We start from the raw sequence: 24,920 nt of genomic DNA, 5'->3' as shown, positions 1-24,920 counted from the left end.
CACAGGCACCAGGATATACATGAGTGTTTCATCTCTGAGCCAGCATCTTAGCCCAGGAAGTTTCACTTTAAGTGGATAACTAGACTGCATTTTCATGAAAACGACTAGTGGATCTTTGAGCTGCAATCATAAGGTAATTAAGTTTGGGATGGGCAGCCGTCAGTTGTTCAGTAACATCGGTATTTGTCAAAGGTTACCCATCCCATAGCAAGTATGCATTCCGCTAATAAAAGTCCACCTGGAATTTACAATATCACACTTAAACAGACCAAGCCATGGAAACATTGGGAAGGCGAGTTTTCTAGGAGCACAGCAAGATTATTACTGGTATGAAAGATTGGTCATCAGCCGTGGGTGAATGGAAAATGAACTCTGTTCTCCATTGTTGTCTCTGTATTACACCCACATTGTACATTTATTTCTAAGCAGCGTGCATTCATGTGAGAGTACAGAGTTACAAGGTTATTGGCTCAGAACACAACCTCCTTCATTATGGGCACATGGATGGTATTCAGGGCTAAGGTAAATCAGATTGCCAGTGTGCTTGCAACTCAGGAGATGTTACATTACAAAGGCAATCCAGTAACCTGTGTTCTCATTTATTTATCATTGCCTGACATCTTAAAGGGGAACTATGAGGTGAGTTTTTTTCACTCACCTCATAATTCTAGCCGACCTGTGACAATAAGACTGTCACAGGTCGGCTCAGTAGATCGGGAGGTGAGCGAACATATACTGGCGTTCGCCCACCTCTCGATCCTGTCACGGCTCTCTGCCGTGACAGGGGAGGGGCTGGATTCCCCCCTCCCCGATCCGCTAGCGCTGACTGGCGGAACGGAGGGGCGGATACAGCTGGCTCTGCCTCTAGATAGGCAGAGCCAGCTGTCAGTCACGCAGCTGGGCAGATCCAGACATAATTGTCGGGATCCACTTCAGCTGCGGCGTCTCAGTATATCGCGAGCTACAGCTCACGGTATACTGAGCCCAGGGTGACGGGAGGACGCTAGTTTGTGTCCTCCCGTTACCCTAAGGAGAACTATGGGGAAAAACACTGACCCCATAGTTCTCCTTTTTAAGATCATGCTTTTTGAGGCTTGTCTGTGTTATTAAATCCAGAGAGGCCCAATGATTAAACAATGTTGCATCACATATTCAGTAAAACAAAAAGCTGGAAGCTGTACTCAAAAAAGGCAGGGAGAGGGCAAAGACTAGTCACCAATATTGACTGTGGTCTCCTTTCAGCTGATGTCTCCCTGAAGCTCCATTATTGACCTGGATTGTGTTCTGCACTGAATGCATGGAGGTGGACTTCTTAGTAGAGAAATACGGCATTGCTGCCCCCGCTGATAACCAATGATATGATAGCTGGTAGGGGAAATATTCAAGAGAGGTAGAATAACCCGCATCTGTAGAATAAATGAAGCAGGGAGATGCATGCAGTGCAGATTTCTCTCCAGCAAGCAGCAGATAGTAATATCACCAAAACTCATGATAAATAGGAAATACAGGCGACAGTGCCTTAGATGATATCACACTGCAGATATACAGCTATGAGGCTATAGGCACAGGAGTTCCTAGACACCTACTAGAAAGTGTGTGGCTATTTTTCAGGAGGAATTTAATACAAGCGGTACGTTTTTCAGGGTACAAATAGGCAACATTAACTTTTTTTGATTTTGCCTATAACATAGCAAATGTTTACTTTTTAAATTCAGTCCACTTAAATGTCATTAAAGGGTATATCATGACCTGAAATACAAAAGCAATCTCTCCAAGATAAATAGACCTCTCTACCTGAGTCCCGTTGAGAGATAACAAACCATTGCAGTATTTACAGAAAACTGAGAGACCAGTTTTGGGCAGACTCGCCCTCAAACCAAGAACATTGCATTCTATAGATAACAGCTCCACTTTCCGTTTACATAATTCAGACCGCCGTGAATTGAAAAACCCATTTCGACATTGCTGTGAAAACTGGGACAATCAGAACTTCTATCATAGACAGGTACTCAGGAAGACCTTTGTTGCAGAAGGGGAACTTGAGCCTGTTTATAGAAAGAGTCCTTTGTCCGTACCACGAACAGTGTGCAGGGAACCCAAGAATCCAGGCCGCCCTCTCCGTTCTCATACATGGGAAAGGTACAGCTCGTGAATAGACAAACGCGATAACCATTCATGTCGTGTCTGCAAGCATAACAGCAAGAGAAGTGACCAAACAAACAGGCATCGGCCTAGCGGGGAGAGTGGTGGACGCTCACCCCCTCTCTTTGTCTGGGCAAAGGAGAGCAATAGTACTAAATGTTTGCTACATTCCTCTATTGTGTCCAAAATAACCAGTGAAATTTGACGCCAGCGTTGGGGGCTTGTAGGGGAAATTTGGGCAGGAGGCAAAGTAAAACATCTGAATGCAATTAAAGCAAGCCAGCCCTGCACCTTGTAAGAGAGCAATCCCTGCCCAGATCTTTCATTAAGAACATTTATCTCCCAACTCTTTGGTCTCGTTCAGAATCAGGATATTGTTTGAAACCTTACTGAGAGGAGTATGTAGACTGCCATGGCTGACCTATGGTTCTGACCTCTGGCTGCCATACACATGGAATGGCTTTGGTACGTCCGGAGTCACTGAGCTAGAACAAGTATACAGGTCAGGGGTTCAGGCTTCAGCATCTGTATATTTGTTCTGTGTCAGTGACTGAGGAAGTTTTGAATCCACTTGATTAACATAATGGCTAAGATCCATCTTGAGTGCACCGGAACTTAAAGTGAAGATTTACTCTGTTATAGGAATGTTCATTGTGTCTAAGCAGTACCCTAAAGAAAATCTACATTTTGTCTGGAATTCCTCCTAAAAAACAGCAGTGCCCACCCCGTACCTAGGCACTCCAGTGTCTGCAGTCTCCTAGCTGCTGCTAGCTGGAAATGTATAGTGAGATTTGGTAATGTCACTACCTTGCTGCTCACTGTTGTTGCTGCATCTGAGAACCTGTAATGCAAGGATCTCGCTGCTTTTGATTCATTCATTCTGTAGATCTGGGCTGCTTCTAACTTTCCTGCTGCTTCCTGATCATTACCCCACCAGTCATCAAGGGGACAGCTCTGACATAAGAAAGCAAAGCCCTTTCTCTGCCAAGATGGCCACCATAAGAGACACGGTGCAGAGCAACAAATGAACAGGAATCACCAGCACTCAGTGAAAAATATTCAAACGATAAAGTCCATTTAATTGGACAAATCATCATACATGTTGCAATAATTGTAACCAACGTTTCGGGGGCCACGCAGGGACCCTTCATCAGGACAACAATATAAGAAGTGCAGAGGGACGTATTGGACTTTAATACAGGGCAGAGCAACACATGGTAAGCCAGTGATAGGGGAAAGATCAGCAGCAGGCAGAGCTCAGGAAATAATGGTGACTAGTCCTTTGCTTGCTTTATTTCAAGCACAACTTCCACCCTTTAAAGCCAGTGTTGTTAACCAGGGGTGTCCATACAATATGAGAACCAAATGATAGGGGTATGGAACTGGATCTGTAAATAATTTAAAACAAAAAGTAAAAATGTGAAACCTTATTCTCTGCTCTAAAAATCAATGTGGAGAAATCAACTTTGTCCCAGACGACTTTCGAGTAACATTGTCAGTAACTGGACCTCAATTACTGTAAAAATGTAATTAGTGATTCACCTTTTCTTACATAACGCCTGGTTCACATGGTTTGGAAAAGCGCTTTTAAATGCCCAACACAAGAAATCCCATGATTTTCAATGGCCCCTGTTCACATTTGAATAGAGAAACGCCAGCAGGAAAATGCCTGAAAAGGTACATGAGCTTCTTTTGGGCAGTTAAAAGCATGTTTTTACCCCATATACTTCAATGGAAATGCCTGAAAATGCATGGCAGAAGCATGTTGCACAATTTTCGGTTTCAAGGTATTAAAGTTTTTAAAAGTAGTACAGTCAGTGTACAACATGTAATTGGGGACAACACATTGTACATATAAAGGCAAATCTCAAATAAATAGTGCAATGGAAAGCTCACTAGCATGGAAAGAGCAATCTACATGCACCTGAGGAGCAACAGAGAATTTGAGATCAAGTTTGTGATGGGCTCGGGCGTGTTCGCAGCTCCACGTGCCGAGCCCGCCAGGAAGCTGACAGCGCGCAGCGCCAATCACAGGCACTGAGACATATCCCGATCTCTGCAGCTGCAGACTGGGATAATGTCTCAGTACTTGTGATTGGCGCTGTTAGCTACCTGGCGGGCTCGGCACGTGGAGCTGCGAACACGCCCGAGCCCATCAATAATCAAGATAGGGATCAATCCAAGGAAGGATCAAAGACAATGCAGAACAACAAGGAGGGAAGGTAAGGAAAGGGAGCAGGGTAAGGATGGCGGCAGTTGGGTCCTTTAATGTGCTTAGAGAAGGGGCTTAGAATCTACATGGCCATTAAGCTGTCTGAGGATAGGGAGGCATGTGCGTAGTCAATCCATGGTTGCCGGATCTTAGTACATTTCTTATTTGTATCTAGAAGGATGCTTGTTAGTTTATCATTTGTAAAGAAGAAATCCACTCGTCTTTTTACCTCGTCAAAGGATACAAATAGTTTTTTACAAGCCGAGGCAATAGCTTGTTTGGCCGCCAGCAGGACATGTGTGACTATGTTGCACATTTTTCATGCACATTTTTGTGCATGTAAATGCACGTTCGTCCATTTCCGCAATGTTTCATAAGCTGCCAGTCAAAACGCATGTATTCATGTATGCACGTACAAATGTGCATCAAAATGTGCATTAACGTGCAAATAACCGCACGTTCAACACGCACATACAAGCACGCAAAAACGTTGCCGCCTAGGTGTGAACCCGACCTAAATGGTTTTAAAACATCATTATGATTCTCTTTCAGCTGTTCTGTTGTTTGTTATACATATGTAAAGTAAAACCAAGCTATTGATATCTTGAAGTTACCTAATAGAACGGATGATAATAGTGATTTTGATAGTTGAGTAAAGGTGATGGGGACAAATTGGTCAACTGGATGTCTTTACTCTGAAACTGGTGAGGCAGAACTGAAATTGATGCCACATTTACAGCGCACAAAGGATGGGAGTACTCATCAGCTTACAAAATTCTGAGACTTTGTGGACATACTCCCATACTAGTTTGCTAATCAATAGATAACAGTATGACAGGTCTCCTTTAATAAGGATATATAGGTATATATTAGAAATAATGAAAGGTAGCCTGTGCCTAGAGATACCTGGAAGCCGCCATTGCCAATTTCTCCTGAAAATACAAGATCCCTGGTAGTCTCTGCAATCAAATTACATCACTGACCTGGAACAAGTACACAAATCAGGAGTGCTGACTTCATTTGCTGCATGCTTGTTCCAGCTTGGTGCTCTAGAACATATTGAAGTCAGAAGATCAACATTATTGCCAGACAGTAAAATATAATGTCCAACCTATTCCATTCTGTGAAAGAAACAAATCCCATAATGGTGTCCTATGCTGCAACTGTGGTGGGCCATCCTGTTTCTGGGCCACTCCTCCTCAGCATGACATTGCTTAGCAGACATATTCCCACAATGCTCTTTATCTGCATGATTTGGAGTAGTTGCACATAGTCTGTGACTATCTCACCTCTGTTAGGAAAGTAGGTAAAAGTGTTTAGTGATTCTGTTTATTTTAAATCTGCACTTTGCCTTGTGCATTTTTATTTACAGCTATTTTGGTTCCAGTTACTCAAAAAAGGTTAAATCACAGTGCAACCCCAGCGTCATATCGCCATGGAAACCAGAAATCGTTGCTGCCTTTTAACCCTTTCCAAAGCACTTGCAGGGCATAGCAGCACCGATGCTCAGGGTGTAGCACACAGGAATAGGTTAAGCTGGTCCAATCCTGTGCTTTTGCTATTGTATTACAGTTTGCTAATCCTTAGTTCTTGAAATATAAGAACATCCGTGTTTTCATTCACCGTTCCTCTGTGCCCATCTGTCACCTCTTTGTGATTACTGCCAATGCCCCCTCCTTCTTTAGCCCAGATACAAGGTATATAACATGGACTGCAGTGGCATGTTCAAAGTGTTGTGACACACAGCTCAAGTGCAGTGACCTCATTGCGATACACTGCAATAGACACGCAGGGCAGTGCGCTTCCTCTGATGGAACTAGAAATGCTCCAGGGTTTCCAGAAAGTACGGGCAACATCTGACAGCTAACAAGCTTCCAAACACCAGTTTGCAGGCAACAGGTTAAGTGACAATTCCTCACGCTGTGTCAACATTAACTTGTCCTTATGGCTTAGTAATTCCAGCCCTTACCTAGGCTTTTTGATGTGGTACAATAACCTGTCCTGCTGTCCATACCTACGTCATTAATCAGCAGGAGCTGTCACCTGCTGCTGTATTCCGGTCACGTTGTCTCCTTCAGGCGGTGTCACTATAGAGAAGGATGGTGTTGCTACTTGACGCTTCTTTTTTGTCCTTGTAATTATACTGCTGCCTTAGGCTGACCCTCATATAGGAATTAGAAAGGGAAAGCTGGATTGTATATCTGCAGGTCGTATACAGGCAGGCACAACCTTTCTTAAATTCAATTCAGTATTCAATATTGATTCTACTTCCAGTTACTGAGCATCCCAAATTGCACTTGGCTTCCAAGGAGGTATTTTTAACCCTAGAATGCCTAGCTGATTGATGAAACAAATCCCAGTAGCCAGGTAGCCAATGCTCCCTAAAAATCACAGCTGGTGCCCAACTTTGAGGTTTTCCCTAGTTGCTGTCAATGCAGCTGGCTCATACAGAAAAGAACCTCCTGGGTCTTGGAATGGACAGAATGCCACCTGAATTCCTTTCTAATTTGTCCACCTCTGGTGTACGGGAACATTAAACAGAGCTTGTCACCGGTGAGGCCCCAGCCACCATTGGAGTCTGCAATTTCCTGACTTCTGCAAGTGATGTAGTATAGGCAGGTCATGTATTGTGTTATGTTATTAAAACTGTTTACAAGAATAAACACCAACGGACACTCTCCCACTTCATCCTTCTGGCAACCAAGTTAACTCTGGCTGGTAATTGGAAGAAGCAACAAATATGGTACAGGGAATTTATATCTAGAACGGACAATATCATGTTGCATGAACGGTTGACAAGCATATTGGTGGATAGACAGCCCGTGTTTCTCTGGGTGTGGGAACCATGGATACACCTCCAACACCCTTCCATTATCTTTGTTCTTTATCCCTCTACTGGGACTCTGTGTTATCATGCTTTTCAATGCATACCAATATGGAATGTTGTATTTCTGAACTAATTAGATGTTAGTAATATTGTATTAAGGTTGCTCCAACCTGACTTAGTTAGGTTGCTCATTATAGTCTCATCGCCTATGATGAACTACAGGACCGAGTATAAAATAGTTTGTTACTTATGTTAATCGCCTCTATACTCAGTGATATGTATAATGCATGGTCCCGTAGTTGTGTATACGGACCTATGTGTGTGAAAAAAACCTAATAAAAACTTTGAAATAGAAAACTGTTTACAAGAACCTGCAATGGCAGCTTTGGCATTAGTTAGAAGCCTCAGCTGTGACATATAACACAGGGGTTTTTTTTTTTTATTGCTGGCTAAACATTTAGGTATTCAGCCACATAGGCCTCAGCAAGAGCCCATTTGTTTAGTAGACTGGAGTGTGTTACAACATCTGTCAGATTTTTATTGCTCTCTGCCTTTTACCCCGGTGATACCTCCCCCCTCTCACTTCAAATGACCGTTCCTCTAAATTGTACGTTATTTGTCCACCCCGATAGAGATGTCGGAGTGCTTATTAAGAAGCGCCACCTGCCAGTTTTTCAGCAGTCGGTGACATCATTGAAGAACAGAATGGCTGCCTTTGCTGTGCGTAGGCTGTGGGTGCACTGTGAACGATGGTTTTTGTGTGTGTTTGAATGTTTATAAACCTGTTTATGAGTCATCCTTATTTATTTACACCGTGACGTGTACAGAGCACAGTTACTAAAAATGCAGACATTGAAACATTCTCATTGCTCTCTAAGGCGCTCACAGTTTGTAAAGGAACCTAATAGGAAATGTGTGATCTGCCATTGCTGACTTGTTCAAGCTCTGCAACTGTCATATCCATCCTTTCTTCTCTACTTGGTAAGTCATTGACGCTTCACTGGCACACAGGCAGCGAAGTGTCTGGGTGTCTGACCTGCAAACTTGTTCCAGTTCAGTGACTCGCTGAGTAGACAAGCAGGGATAAGAATGACAGCCAGATGCTTTCACCTGGGGAATAAAAAGCATGATATTGCTGCTTATAAAGCTGTCACCCTTATCCTTCTGCACTGCCTGGTGAGTAACCAGCCTGAAAACAACCAAGTGCATATCCGATGTCAGGACATTTAGTATGTGCACGCTTGTTCTCGATCGGTCAATTATAAAAGCCAGGGACTGCCAGGCATGGAGCATTTAGTGTTACCAATGAGGAGGTTTAGCAGTGGCAGGCCCCATATGTCTCTGACAGCTTTTCTTTTCAAAGAAATTGGTATCCATAACACTACAAGTTCTTTATAAATAGACTTGTTTACTTTGACCCCCTTCCTGACATTCACCTTGCCTGGGCCCCACTGCTGCCTTCCTCCTTATATTTGCCTTACCAACATCTGCTGTCACTACCCGTCACTTCCCTATGACAGACCTGTGGCCTAGCAGCCAATCGCTATGCCTGAACACAGTCACATGACTGAAGCTCCCCCCGAGTGGCAAATGCCAATGATTTCAGTGCTGGCTGTGACAGATGGAAGGGGGGGAATCCTTTCAAAGGGCACTTTCACTTTGCCCTGAACGGGCGAGGTGACAGTGTCTTTTTAAAGCTCCCACAACAACCACTAGGGCCACTTGAAGCAGAATCCTGTTGGCATATCAGGATGCTTTTAGACCATGGAAAAAAACCTGAAGAGCAGAGTGTAGATAATGGACTGGCTGATGACTAGACTTGGGACTTGACAGTCTCAAAGCAGTAGTGTCACCTACCAGGACAGCGTGTCAAAAAATGAGATGTACAGTAACTGCAAAGTATACATAGAATCCATCTCATAAGCCTATTATCTGTTGTAGAACAAACACAGTTGACCTCACACCATGGCCATCTGCCTTGTTCTGTGTGCAGGTGTTCTGAACCTTCCCTTAGGCCGTAGGTCCGGGCTCAGGCAGCTGCCCCGCAGGTCCATTGCATTTCACAGAAGGAACTGTGGCATCCTTGTTATTGTCCTTTTGTGTCCTCAGGCCCTAGGCAGGGGGAGGAGGCCGCTGCCATTGTTATGGCAGAGTTTGGAGAAATTCCATCCCTGCCCCTCCATAATGTGTCTTTGTTTTCACAAACAGGCCGAGTGGTAACCCCTGTGTGGGCAGGGGAGGAGATGAAACCTCCAACATGAGCAGTTCAGCTGCAGAGATTTCTACTGAAGACTGCTATTGTTGTGGAAAGTATCATGAATCCCTTGTAGGCAATGGGGAAACAATTTCCTATCAATTTATAGTAACAAGTACCTGCAGCCCAAACATCGTTTCAGCTATGAATAGATACCCAGGGAGTGCACAATTACGTTTTTCTTTAATGTGACCATAAGTGGTTTATGTTTTTGTGTCTGGGTGCAGTGTTTGTAATAAGAATGTTCATCTTTTGCCATCTCCAACTGACAATCGGCTCCATGCTGCACTGACTGCACTCTTCCTGGTTGAAGGACACCCAGCAGCCTTCATGCCTCTTTCCTGTGAGCCCAGGCTGTCATGTTACAGTCCATGTACCCATTGCACTCCTGACCGCACGTCCAACAAAGTATCCTGGGTGCTCAGTAGTCGACGGATGGCCACCGTCAAAGTAATGCAGAAAAGAAATAGACACCGGCACTCCAATAATAAATCGATTACGTCTATTTATTGACGTACATCAAAAGCAAAATAACACACTTAGTGCGACGTTTCGGGGACACACAGGAACCCTGCCTGATGAAGGGGTTCCTGTGTGTCCCCGAAACGTCGCACTAAGTGTGTTATTTTGCTTTTGATGTACGTCAATAAATAGACGTAATCGATTTATTATTGGAGTGCCGGTGTCTATTTCTTTTCTTTTTTTCCCAGGCTGTCATGGACACAGCCTCTGGGGATGCCTTATTACCATTCTGTGCAGAATAGAGGGCTTGGCCACTCATTTGACCAGCAGGAAGGGTAATGGTAGTTAGGTATATGTCAAAATGCAAGCATGGAGTTGGTCTTCAAAGCTGGATTAAAGCAAGGTTTGGGTAAGGATTTCTAACCTGTCCTAATGGATCCCCCACAGAATGTTTGTCTGGGAACTGTCTGAAGGTACTACAAACATGAGATGGCTATAGGGGTACACTGTACTTACAGTATGTCTCTTTAATACCCTAATGGTCATCATAGTTGAATTGAAAACCTGCATCCACAGAACCCTAAACCCACTGCTAATCCAGATGAAGACAAAAAAAGTATGGCTGGTAATGATTAACATTTTCGTGTTCGATTAATCGACATTTTTTTAATCGATTAATTTCGATTAATTGGAACGCACATACAGATCCATCTACATTGGCCTATACACATACAGCACAGCAATGAAGTAATACAATGAACTAGGATCACACTAATCCAGCACGTTATTATTCTAAGTTGCCCCACTCAATATGGCCGCCGCTTGAGTGGGGCAACTCAGAATAATAATGTGGATTAGTGTGATCCTAGTTCATTTTATTACTTCATTGCTCTTCCCTTCGTTAGCCGACGGAGCCACTTGGGGAAGGGGGGAGGAGTCCGGTGACGTCTACGTCCGTGACATCACCGGATCGCTGCCGGGACTCCCGTAAGCCGGCGGAAAGGTGAGTGTTTTCATTAGCGATCAAAATGATTTTAATCGATCAAAAAGTTTAACGATTAATCAAGAAATTTAAAAAAAGTTACCATGGCCCAATTTGCTCCAATGGGGAAAGAAATTCTCTCTGATCCCTAAGCAAATTGGATTTTCTTGTAACACGCTACGGTGTTATTACTACTATTATTATTATTAAAAAAAGAAAACGCTCTATAGAGTCAGCAAGAGCTATTTTCTGTGGAAATCTGTTCCATGGTTTCACCGCTTTTACTATAAAGAAGCCTTTCTGTATGTGGAGATTAAACCTTGGCCTGATTAAAAATAAAGGATACAGCAAACTACCTATGTTGAATGTATCTGAAAACTGTGAATGTTTTGTTTGCTGTTTGATTTGTCACACTATGTACTTGGCAAGTGATTTCTACTTTCCCTTCCCTTGAACTTTCTTTACAATCGCAATGAACTTTGCCTGACAAGACACGTAGTAGTCTTAGAAGATTTCACTGCATATATCCATTGGCAGTTTTGGGAAGGGTGTACCAATAGCAAATAACATGGCCGTTCTGTGAGATATCTCCTGGACTATGGCCGCCTCCAGCGTGATAAGACTCCAGTGAGAGTAGTGACTTGCTCTAACATATCTCGTCCTCTCCCGCGTTCTGAGGTTGGACTTTGACCTTCTCTGATCCCTGAGGAATTTTAGGAATGCGCTCATGGGAAACTTGTTACTACCAGCAGGCCCAGGAATCTGGGTAGTCCATTTCGAGGTCATATCACAGGAGCTGCCTCTGTGTATATTATCACTCCAGAGAATGCCACCGATCTTGCTATCTGTCAATAGAGGTGTACCCTTGTGAAGCTCTTCCATTGACAGTATTCCTTATCTCTAGGGTTACCCGCCCTGATAAGTACATGGAAGTTTAGTGAATCTGAGTCATTTGTCTACAAGTTAGCACTGAAAATGAATGCTCGGTACATGATCACACTGTTCTGGTCCACAATTATTTCACATTGACCTTTAAGCTCCACAAGGCAGAATTGACTGAAGTCAGCCATCTGTACACAGGCTTTTTAGAATAAAATGCTACAAATTTGCTGTTTAGTGAACTCCAAGAATTTTTTTTTTTTTATGCCAGAAATTGCCAAACCTATCTTTTACATTTAACTGTTTATTTGTAATCTTTCTCTATTTCTCATTCCCACCACCTGAAAATGTATAAAATATCCGAGGTAATTGACTGTTTCTGCACTAGCTGAGGGCATTCCCGTATTGAAATGTAAAAGATCAGAGTTCAAGTAGTTTCATGTTTCAGGCTCTGGGTGGGAGGTGGTTAGCCAGAGTTCATGTGTAAAGGGGCGGTGATAGGAACGCATTGTGAAAGACCGGTTTCAGGATATAGAATGGATGATTGGAATGACAAGTCAGGAGATATCTGTTGAGTACTTTGTGTGCCCAAACCTGCGTCTATCAGACCATGACAGTCACACAAGTGATAACTTTTGTCTGATCAAGTCCGCTTGCAGGGAGATAGAAAAATCTCCCTGTGCAATAAGGAAGCCTTGTCACTGTCAGCAGGAATTTTTATCCTAGCTGGTCAGACACTTCCCAGTAACCACAAGCAGAGCTTGAATTTGGGAACCTCAATTGCAATTATTAGCCTGATATTGGGCTGGTAATTCTACTCTATAGGTACAAAGGTGTAGGTGCAAAGTTTTGAAGCTTTAGGTGTAGGTGCAAAGTTTTGAAGCTTTAAGACTGATGTGTAAAAACCAAGGGAAATAAAGGTATGTTGCATATTTGCCATTTTTACAAGACAGTTGTGGGTAGCCAGGCCCATGGCCCCCCAGGTGTAATCTCTCCCCCTAAAATATATTAATTACAAAACAACAGGAAAGATACCGGGGTTTCTGAGCTATATGACACCATGGCTTGAAGTTTTGAAAATAGATTTTTATTTCAATATCACATATAATGCAAAAATACATACAAATTTGAATAAAAGAAAGGGAGCAACAGCAGTTGCAACCAGTTAAAAACAAAATTAAGCCAGAGGCATAGACCCATTAAACATGTTCAGACATAACCATATTAAATCAATATATTCTATAAGTCCATTCCCTATGCGTTTCGCAACTTGGCTTCTTCAGGGGATTATGACCTACCCACCCAAATGGAGTGGCTTACTGAGGGTCTAGCTTTCTTATGGAGCCTAGGTGGAGAGATAGTGCTCCAAAAGGGAAATGCTCCGTCCAGTTCTTTGTATCCAAAGGAGGAGAGAGAGGGAGGACCTCGGGCCGCTATAGGAGGGAGAAGCCACCAATCCAGGCTGGAGAGAGAAGGCTGCCTGCACCTATCCTGTGATGTTTCTATATTCCAACGTCAATAGACCTGTCAGTAGTTGGCTGTGAGGTAAAGGGTTGTGGTGAGGGTCTGATCGATTGTGGCAGCCTTAGTGACTCCTATCCATCTGCAGCCAGGCATCTCCAGCTTCCATGTCCATGCATATTTGCCATCAGTCAGTGTTCAGCTATTATTTTTGGCTCGTAGATGATGAAACTAACAGCCGATTGGTTGTGGTAGGCAATGATCAAATTCCAGCTGCCATTTTCCCAGCATTGTTTTTAGAAAAGAGAGTCAGGCTGTACAAGCATTTTAATTACTTTAATTTTACCTAGAGTTGTCAATAAGATCCTTTAGTTGTGATGTTTTTAGATGCGTGGGAGGAGTACGGGATTGCGCACCTCCTCAGGACTAATGTTGCCTGGCCAAATACGGAATGAAGGAAAAAATCCACACATATTTAAAAAACGATTTAAAGATCATGTCAACGTAGCCCACCACCTCAACGTACAAGCAAATGGTTTTAATGGTCCCCCTCAGGCTTTTCTGCTTTGCTCTGCCAAGCCGTAGCCATGTGCCCTAGGCACCTGTCTGTCAAGCAGGGCACAAAACACATAGGTATTGTTTAGTGTATTGGCAGTAGAAGAGTTGCAGGATAATGAGCACCCCAGGTTCCACATGAAGAGATACAGGTTACCTAAGTCAGTAACAGAATACAGCCTATGGACTGAGGAATTCTAGGAAACCGTCCATAAACAAATGATATTTTATTCATGACTGAAGGCTAAGAGTAATATGATGGAAATGTTGCTGCAATGTAGATGCCCATCTAGTAAGTAGTAGTGGCTCAGTGACATGGATGATGGAAACTGGCTTTGCTGACAGAAATAAGAACATATGACCATTTGTACTTTTTCTTTTCCTTTTGGTAATTTAGGTATGCATGTTTTGTGCCATTTATAGTGTATGTATACACTGAGTGGCCAGATTATTATGACCACCTGACGTTTGTAGGCAAATTAGCTTTAATTAGCTATAATTTCGCGCTGAAATTTCTCGCTGAAGTTGCTAGAGGGCCAGACAATTATAAATAGGGAAGCAGGTTGTACATGCGCATTTCTCTCTTGTTGTCCATTCTTGAGATGTGGTCAGCATTGTACATGCACACTTCTCTCTCGTTGTCCTTGTTGAGATGTGGTCAGCATTGTACACGCGCATTTCTCTCTTGTTGTCCATTCTTGAGATGTGGTCAGCATTGTACGTGCGCATTTCTCTCTTGTTGTCCATTCTTGAGATGTGGTCAGCATTGTACATGCGCATTTCTCTCTTGTTGTCCATTCTTGAGATGTGGTCAGCATTGTACATGCGCATTTCTCTCTTGTTGTCCATTCTTGAGATGTGGTCAGCATTGTACATGCGCATTTCTCTCTTGTTGTCTATTCTTGAGATGTGGTCAGCTCTTAATCCGTGCTACTTTTGAGCCTCAGTATTACACATCTGACGCCTCTTCCCCCCGTTGTCCAGCTGTGGTCAGTACTGCATATCCCCACTCCTCCCCAGTTTCCCTATATTGGGAAGTGGTCAATATTGCACATTTTCACTTAATAGGAACTACACTGTGATCATTTCGGCTGAATGCCTTTGAATCCCCAGGCAACATGGGGGAGTGTAAACTCGTGTTTACAGTTTAGTGTGTCCCCAGCTGCCGCTTACATCAGTTTGTTGTTATCTTCTTTCATGATCTGGGCCAGATGCTCTCTCCCCAGCGTCTGATCAACAAGAGGAACAAGATTATTGTGGGTTATGTTTTTGACTCTTAGCAGTCTGCCAGACAGGGAAGGAGCCACAGACAGTCCATATCTCTCCAATGTTCCAGTTGCTAATAATGATTGCAGTTTCGTTGAACATGTTTATAATTGGTATTGTGTATGGTACACTATAACCATACCATACTGTGGAAGCATCATCCTTTATCACCTGGTCCATGACTGGCTTGGAGGGAAATTTTAGCTTTTAAAGGGAATCTATTGGATTAGTGTTTTCTCTGTGCCAGGAGATCGGCCCTGGTAGATCTTGGTGAAGGAGAGATAGCGTTTGGTGCGAAAAGCTGTAGAACCTTTCAAGAGTTTAGTGTTAGGGGATGGCTTATGGTCAAGGGTTAAATGTTAAGTTGGCCATACATGGCTCGGATTTTGAAATGAGGGTGGGGGACACCAGCCCGTTCAACAAATAGTCGATTTCAAAATTGAAGGAGTTGATTCAACAGTGACGGCAGCCTATCAGATTCAGGCACTTTTTGGGTATTCAGCCAGCTGCTATTGGTGCCTGAATACAATAGCCATAGCAATACAAATGCCGTTTAGCATGAATGGGGGAATTGATTAGATATCACTAACCATGTGTGGCTAGCCTTAGTGTTTAGGGGGTTAGAGTTATGTTAGGTTAAGTACTAAGTGTTGGGTTCAGGTTTATAGCTGAATACCAACCTAGCTTCCCAGCCAATCAGCATGGGCCCAGGCAAACAGCATGAAGCCGGGCCGTGGGTAATGACCTGCCTCCTGGCTTCCTGATTTGTCTGAGAAGCCGGCTCCATGCTCATTCGCTGGGATGCCAGCTTCCCGGCCAATCAGCATTGAGCCGGCCAAACAGCATGGAGCTGGCTTCCTGGGCTATCAAAAAACCGGGCGGCGGATAATGACATGCTGCCCGGCTTCCTGATTCCATCCTACCAGAAGTACCGTATCAGTACTCGGTATCAACGAGTACAGAAATATAGATATTGGTATCCGTACGCGATACCGAAAAACCGGTATCTGTGCATCCCTAAGACCCCATTCACACTGAGTGACATGGAGAATTGCGCGTTTTTTCCGTGTGATTTAGTGCTACATTGCGCGATTTTAAGCGACAGTGCGCATTTTGTCACGCTACCTAGCGCGACTTTTGAGAAGGACTTCGTCGCTGCTACATTGGGCTGTAACCAATCAACAGTGGTCTTGATGTGGCATCATTCTTTCCTTCCATATTGCTGTGCAAAAGTGACCCTTCTGTAGCGCAATATCGCAGGTAATGCGTGACACCATTGAGTCTATGGGGGGGCCAAATCGCGCGACAGCCGCCGAAAAATAGGCCATGTTCGAGCTACAAGATTGAGCGACGAGCTGCAGGCAATATTGAGCTGTGAGATGTGAACAGCTCCACTGAAATGCATTGGACGAGCTACATTGAGCAGAAATATGCGTGATTTTGGAGCGGAAATCGCGCGACAAACCAATCAGTGTGAACGGAGTCTAATAATCACTGTTCTGCATATAGCCTCTGCAGAGAGCAGAGCTGTGAGAGGGGCCCAGCAGGCTCCACCCACTACAGACTACCTGCAGAAAACTACAAAAGGGGTGAATACAAGACCAGTCTCCCTGCACAAGGAGAGAGAGCAGCAATGAACGGTGTTTCTCCTGCATAGAGGCATGATTTCACACTGAAGTACAAAGGACAGAAAGATTCAAGTAAGAATTCACATGCCTCTTGTATTTGGACAATATTTCTCAGAATTCAGCTTTAAAGAAGAACTATGAGATGAGTGATTTACACTCATCCTCATAGTTAGAGCCGACGTGTGATATTGAAACTGTCACACACCAGCTGTATTGATCGGCAAGTGAGCGAACAGATACTGTCGCTTCCCGATCATCTCCCTGCAGAGAGCGTTGATTGTCAGTCACCGCTCCCCACAGGGATTTCCCTACTCAACCCTCCGATCCTCCAGCGCTGGCTGGAGGAATGGATGGGGGAGGGGCGGGCACAGCTGGCTCTGCCTCTAGATAGGCAGAGCCTGCTGTCAATCAGCCAGTGGGGTGGATCCCGACAGTATTGTACTGCTTTACTGCGGCGCTCTCAGAATATACCGGGCAATAGCTCGCTGTATACTGAGTATTGGGTCACGGGAAGAAGGTTAGTATATGTCCTCCCATGACCGTAAAGAAAGCTATGGGATAAAAAGGTTACCCCATAGTTCTCTTTTAAATACAATGGCCTTATCCACTGGAGTCTACTTTCTAAAATGTACACTCCACAGAGTCCACGCAGTCATTGCACTGACTTTAAGAACTAATCATTGTGACATCTCTGTTTTTAGTGCTGCCAATTATGTGGCAGGCCTATATTTTAGGATTTCAATGAAGAATACAGTTTCATGCTAGGGTATAGGCAATTACTGAGAGACAGAAAGCATCATTGTGATATACAGAGAGCTTCAGCATTTCAGTTCCCCCTCCTTTCTCTCTATCTGATCTTAGCTTCTGGGCTCATTCAAATGGGACACATTGGTTTTATCTCAGCTCGGTGCATTCAGCTGTAAACCATAGGAAGTCCTGCCTAGAGGTGACAGTTTGGGCTCCCATTAGCTGCAATCACACTTCAGTGAGTTGCTGCACTGCTACCGGGTCCATCAGAATAATTACTGCAAGTATTTTCCCCCGTTCTCTATACACTTGTCAGATTTCCTGCTAAAATTGCAGTCCAGAATAACTGTTAATTCATCAGAACTCCATATACACTATTTATACCAACTCTGTGTATTAAATGACGGCTAGTAGAAAAAGAATGAGAACATTCTAGAATGTTTTATCTTCTTTATCTTTACCCAAAATGTATTTTTTGTTGTTGTTTTGGGTAGGCCTCAGGCGGCTGACCTGAAGATGGTTAGATGGATGGATGGGTGGTAAGATGGCTAGATAGTTGGATGGTTAGATAGTTGGATGGTAAGAAGGATGGATGGCTGTATAGTTGGATGGTAAGATGGCTGTATAGTTGGATGGTAAGACGGATGGATGGATAGATAGTTGGATGGTAAGATGGATAGATAGTTGGATGGTTAGAAGGATGGATGGATGGAAGTATGGTTAGATAGTTGGATGCTGAGAAGGATGGATGGATAGATAGTTGGATGGTAAGAAGGATGGATAATAGATAGTTGGATGGTAAGATGGATAGATAGTTGGACGGTTAGAAGGATGGATGAATAGATAGTTGGATGGTAAGATGGATAGATAGTTGGATGGTTAGAAGGATGGATGGATGGAAGTATGGTTAGATAGTTGGATGCTGAGAAGGATGGAGGGTTAGATAGTTGGATGGTAAGAAGGATGGATAATAGATAGTTGGATGGTAAGATGGATAGATAGTTGGACGGTTAGAAGGATGGATGAATAGATAGTTGGATGGTAAGATGGATAGATAGTTGGATGGTTAGAAGGATGGATGAATAGATAGTTGGATAGATAGCTGGATGGTAAGAAGGATGGATGAATAGATAGTTGGATGGTAAGATGGATAGATAGCTGGATGGTTAGAAGGATGGATGAATAGATAGTTGGATGGTAAGATGGTTAGATAGTTGGATGGTTAGAAGGATGGATGAATAGATAGTTGGATGGTAAGATGGATAGATAGTTGGATGGTAAGAAGGATGGATGAATAGATAGTTGGATGGTAAGAAGGATGGATGAATAGATAGTTGGATGGTAAGATGGATAGATAGTTGGATGGTAAGATGGATAGATAGTTGGATGGTAAGATGGATAGATAGTTGGATGGTTAGAAGGATGGATGAATAGATAGTTGGATGGTAAGATGGATAGATAGTTGGATGGTAAGAAGGATGGATGAATAGATAGTTGGATGGTAAGATGGATAGATAGTTGGATGGTTAGAAGGATGGAAGTATGGTTAGATAGTTGGATGCTAAGAAGGATGGATGGATAGATAGTTGGATGGTAAGAAGGATGGATGGATAGATAGTTGAATAGATGGGAAGAAGGATGGTTGGATAGATATTAAGAGGGATCACTTTCACACATACATATTAAATAGCTAGGAGTTTCCCCCGTCTCACTCCCCTTAGTGAAATATTCTTCCACCAGGCTTGAGATTTTATATTCTATAAGAACTGTAGCAAATCGTATTGACAGTTGTCACTTTGTATAGAATGCTGTAAAGGCTCTTATTGGATTCTACCCAGAATATCTATATTTTTTTAAGTCTGGGTGACTGCAGGTCTATGTGTGTACATTTACACGTTCAATAAAAATATATTAATCTAAACAAAATAAACAGATGCAGCTACCACTCATAAAGCTGGCCATAGGCCAAAGTCCTGCTACTGAAATCCATGCAGTGTGTAGCCCCTTTGGCGCAGAGGTTCATCAAAAGTCAACTTTTCTGAAAGTCTGAAAATTCTTTAGCCGAACAGAGACTTCAGCCAATCAGCTGCCATACTGTTTTGCGTGAATCAAGCGTTTTTACATGTATGGCCTGTTTAAGGACTGGTAAGCTGCAATATTAGATTGGATTTACAAATGCTTTAATATGTCTACAAAAAAGTTTTTTTAAATGTGATTTGTTTCGCTTCTACGTGTCTCGTTCTGCGTGGCTGTTAGTTTTATCTAGAACAGTTTCTAAAAGGAAAACCACATAAGGTGTTGAGAAAGGCCCTGCTAACTGGAGGAAGCCATACCTCCCCAGGATATTGTCACAGACCTGTGGCTTTAGCAGTTTCCTTTCAAGATAAACTGCATGCAGCGCTGAAGCTGAGCGTGCTGTTGGACCGCAGACTCCGGCGTGAATTGTTAGCAGAGCTTATGAAATGAATCTATTCTGAACATACTTCCAGCCTTGTTGTATTAATAAGACAGGTGGATGACCTAGCTATATATAAGCATCAGACCTGTTTAATAAAGAATGTGATATCTGATTGTCATAAAATGACGATGAGATTGCAGAAGTATTTGTGACATAAGAATACCTACCATTGCATTATAATAGTGACTGAATTTACAACAGTATTTGCGGCACTACAGTACCTCTATTTAATATCAACGGTATGATCCTATTTTATCCTCACAGGTTCCCTTTATAGATAAGCATACAGCCTCCCATTGCGGGTATGTACTTGCATACAGCCACCTATGCATACAGACATAAGTCCGTATGAACACACGGCTGTAGGTAGGCAAGTACCGGCGTATACCTGTATACAGCCATTGATTTCTATGGAGGGCACAATATGCAGAACCTGCTGCTCTCTGGTGCCAATACTTACATTGTACAGGCTCAGCCCTTAATTGATTGTTTACTCAGTAAGGTAGTGCTAAGATATAATGATGAACACACTGCAGACCCAAATATGCAAATCTGACCCCAGTGAAAAAAATGATCTCTTTACTGACCAGACTTCAGTGAGCTCGAGTCTGTGATCTGGACATCAACACAGCTCAGCATGAAAGGATGTTTGAGTTTGTTGTTCTGGGACTGAAAACCTTTCTTCCTTTTTCAAACTGGAGAAAGGAAGTATGTACTGTACCCTGGTAATCCCATGACAGTTTGTAAGCCAGCCTGTTATCTAGTACAAAAAGAACCACTTCCCGCCTTAACCTGAAGTGGCATTGGCTTTATTAAAGGGGTCTCCCTTCCACCGTGCTCCTGTAAGCACCAGTCGGACTCTCATGTAGTTGTTTTTTAGGTTGTCTCAGCAGACCATCCATCTAACCTGATAAACGTGCCATAATATCGAAATGGATGAGCCGCAGTAACCATTTTGTAGAACATTTGTATGTTTAGAGGCCATTCCGCAACTATGGCAGGCGCTTCCTGGCCAAGCCCGCTTAGGGGAACGTTGATAAGTTTTCCCAGCTGGCTGCTATTGTTTCCCCCAAAACAGTCGGCAGTCACATTGCTCCCTTCTCCATAGGGATGTTTGCATGTTTATAGTGAGATTGTTTAGTTGGAAAGATTGTGAATGCGAGGCTGCCCACCATGTAATGTGTGTAGACCACTTGAATATGAATAGTGTTATCTGTATGTGTTAATGTTTTCTACAACCTTGTTGCTCTGAATAGTTTGTGGTTATGTGTGTGTATGGGGGGCAGCATTTTCAATGCTATTATCTCTGCTGATCAAAAGCAATAGGCTTTCTGCAGTAATGTATTTGTAGACCTTGTTACCTGGGCTTAGAACTTAGGAACAAGAGTTTTTTATTCATAGGAATTAAGAGTTGTTGTTTTTTTAATTAAAATCATTTGATTTCTTAATTCTGACATGTTGATTGTTTGTATGTTCCTATTGGGTCAACTTAAAGAATAACTAAAGGCAAAACTTTTTTTTTTTTTTTTTTAGATTTGGATAGGGAGTTAGAACCATTGTCAGGTTTTTATTACTGTCAGAGTCCCCGTTAGGGAGATTCGCAACTCTCTAATTGTCCTGATGACCATCAGGACTAAAAGTCGAGGTAAATCCAACAGAACAGGAATAGAGGGGAACTCTTCCAATGTAGATACTTGCTCCAGTGACAAACTCTGTAACGGGGGATTTCTCTCACATTGGAAAGTTATCCTCTCACTTCCTGTTAAGTCTACAAGACAGGAAGTGAAGGGAAATCTCCCTTGAGACACAGATGGTTTGTGAAAAACTGACAATGGTTTCAACCTTCCTCTACTCCGTCCAGAATTTAAAAACTAAAAATTAGATTTACTTTAAATCAACATCCTCCTTCTAGAGAAGACTCGAAACTAGGTTAGGCTGGAGTTCCTCAAATGTCTAAACACCAAATTATCTGTCAAAAGTAGCAAAATAGCTGAAATTTAGTGTCTGTGCAGAAATGTTTATTCCTTCTGTAACATATCGTTATTTGATAAGTATTCGCAGTTTGCATGTCTGATGAGGCTAAACTTGTCCCCTTGTTTCCCCTCAATCAGGGAGGAAGTACAGGAAAACTGTGTACGCTGGCAGAAGAAACTGACCTTTGTCTGTAAAATGAGTGCCAACCCTGCCACGGGCGTGCTGGACCCCTGCATGTGTAGAGTCTCCGTCCGGAAGGTGAGCAGATGACAACTGTGACACATTGCTGGAGCAAGGGGGGGCGTCATCTGGTGTGTGCTTGAAGAGGCCATTATGTCTACTAAGCCGTATAATCTGAGCGTATGGTCCATGGATTTAGTACGATGCTGAGACCAAGTAATTGTTCACTGAGGGTTATACAACTGAATTGGCAAAATGACATCATGGGCAGAAAGGGAGCTGTGCCAGAAAGCCTGTGGGATATCGCTTCAATTGTATTGTATCCCCCAGGCCTGAGTGTGGCCATGTTGTCATTTGTTCCTTGGGAACACGGCCTGCAAATTGCTGGCTCGGCCCCTCCTTAGCTCTCAGTGAATTAAATAGACCGTGCAGTGAATGTGTGCCTGTCTCCTGTACAAAGGCCAGGCAGACATTTTTGGGGTACACCATTATTTAAAGGAAAAGTTAGCAGTGTAAAACTGGGTACACACTGGTAGATTTTTGTACGAACGTACTGTACATAAGAAAAATCTCATCAGAACATTCAATGATGTCATCAGAGTGTTGACAAATGTCGTTCCAAATTTTTTGATTCCAACATTTGCTTTTGGAATGCATGGAGTTTCCAGAACGAAAATCGCATTCACTGTTCAATATTTCCATCCTGCACCTTTTAATCGTATTATTATTTTTTTTGTCACTACTTTCGAAGCACAAATGTCAATTTGACCCCATTAACTATTAGGACATGGAACGAATATTCCAAAAATGTATTTTATCAAAAAATTTCTGCTGACTTCACTATGCGCAGCAATACTACATACCGTGTTCAGTCATAGGGCCAGACGGAGAGCTCCTGGCTGTTCTCTGCTGTGGAGTCAGAGAGAGTGTCTATGAAGGCAAAACATGTCTATATATTTTTAGCTTTGGATAGAGTACGGAAAGGTAAGTACCCCTGGCAAGTTTTTATTGCAGCGTTTGTGACCGCTGGGAAGATTCCCCCTCTCTATTTGTCCTAAAACTTGTCACCAAGACAGAAAGCGATCAGAAATCCAAACCTATGGAGTTGTCAGCAGAGCAAGAGATGAGGGGAAACTTGCCAGTGGGGGCAAATGTCATGGTGACAACTGTGCAAGAGGGGAGTTCCTTGACCTTCTGGGGAAATTTCCTCTTTTTTCTGTTGTTTCTCCAGAACAGGAAGTGAAGAGAAATCTTCCCAGTGAGACACACACAGCAAAAATAACCTGATGGGTTTTATCCCTTCCCTACTCTATCCAAAACTAGAAAACACAAAATGTGACTATATACACTATATTGATTTGCTGTTGTGCCATTCTGAAGGCCACACAAAGTTTGGAGGTCTGTAGCTATTGACTCTGCAGACAGTGACTTCTGCGCACTGTGCACTTTAGCATGCGCTGACCCCGCTCTGTCATTTTACGTGGCCTACCACTTTGTGGCTGAGTTGCTGTTCCCAGTTGCTTCCACTTTGTTATAATACCACTAACAGGTGGCCGTGGAATATTTAGTAGGAAGGAAATTTCACGGATGGACTTATTGCTCAGGTGACAACCTATCACGGTACCACGCTTGTAGTCACTGAGCTCCTGAGAGCGACCCATTCTTTCACAAATGTTTGTAGAAGCGTCTGCATGCCGAGGTGCCTGATTGTATACACCTGTGGCCATGGAGGTGATTGGAACACCTGAATCCAATGATTTGGAGGTGTCCCAATACTTCTGGCAATATAGTGTACTTTGAATTAAAGACGCCAAAGCACTGATTTTTAGCTGTGAATTACTCCGCAGTGGCTGCGATTTTTAAAATGTACAATAAGTCTTCAGATTTGGAAATGAGAATTATATTTACATATACTTAATATATACATATACTATACATATTACTTTAATGGCTCTTGAGAGTTTGTGAAGGTTTCCAGGTTAGTGTTTCCCCCATTAAACGTGCACTAAGAAAATATGGAGGCTGTCATTGCTGACACCTTGCTGTCATTCTGATCACTTCAATACATGTTGCTGATGCAGAGCAAACATGCAGATCAGGAGTTCAGACTCCATTCTGACATTCCATGGCTGCATATTTGTTCCAGGTCAAAGATTTAGAAAATACTAAAGCCATCGGATCAGCATGACGGGCAGCTTGCTGAAGGAGGTCGGCAATGCCTGCTACCTAATCTCTCTCGCTATAGGTTTTCTGTAAAGTGAATGTGTTTATTTTCTTCCTCCAAGCATGTAATCACGCTTGGGGAAAGGATTCTCCTTATCTCCATAGTATGGGGGGGAAGGTGTTCTGTAGTCCGTAGAGAGAACTGGGAACGATGCTAACAGTGAGCAGAGGCACCGAACACTAACTAGATGTCTGGTAGGATCACCCAAACTGAATTCTTTTTGACTGTATTAACAATAACAAGAGGTATATTTACCCAAACAGAAATGGAGCAAACACAAACATCATGGTTGGGGTTTACATGCAGTTTTTTCCCATTTGGAGTTCCACCATCTTGTTTTCCCTGGTATGGTTAAAACCAGATGTTACCCCTTTGCGTTATTACAGAAGTGGTTGCACGCTCTAATTAGTGTGCATCTAACGAGCCCTATTAATGGCGTATTGTGTCTGCACACTATATCTGGGACTTTGCCGTGCGTTGAGTGATGTGAGGCGAGATGAGTAGGAGGCATTGTAGAAGATGCTCTGCGTGTGAAATGTGGGCTGAGCCTGTGTGATGCAGGATGTGAGATGGGCTGCAGTGCGCACAGATACTAGATGTCGATTTAACCCTTTAATCGCCACAATGATCTATAGCTGATATGTGTTAGGGATGATAAAACTGGGGGGG

The 24,920-nt window shown here is 43.0% G+C and overlaps 1 protein-coding gene across 1 annotated transcript in view; it reads left to right on the top strand.

The window, feature by feature from the left end:
- FAM102A (family with sequence similarity 102 member A) overlaps window positions 1-24,920 on the top strand; it is a 73,191-nt gene that overhangs the window by 31,555 nt on the left and 16,716 nt on the right. The window contains exons 3-5 of the mRNA XM_018561834.1: window positions 21,985-22,105; window positions 22,953-22,974; window positions 23,835-23,842. Coding sequence (XP_018417336.1) covers window positions 21,985-22,105; window positions 22,953-22,974; window positions 23,835-23,842 — 151 coding nt within the window. The remainder of the gene's footprint in view (window positions 1-21,984; window positions 22,106-22,952; window positions 22,975-23,834; window positions 23,843-24,920) is intronic.

This window comes from Nanorana parkeri, unplaced genomic scaffold (genome assembly GCF_000935625.1).
Source record: "Nanorana parkeri isolate BGI_ZX_2015 unplaced genomic scaffold, ASM93562v1 scaffold547, whole genome shotgun sequence".
NCBI lineage: Eukaryota > Metazoa > Chordata > Amphibia > Anura > Dicroglossidae > Nanorana > Nanorana parkeri.
Note: the sequence above shows the minus strand (reverse complement) of the source record. Positions and strands in the feature narration are given on the sequence as shown.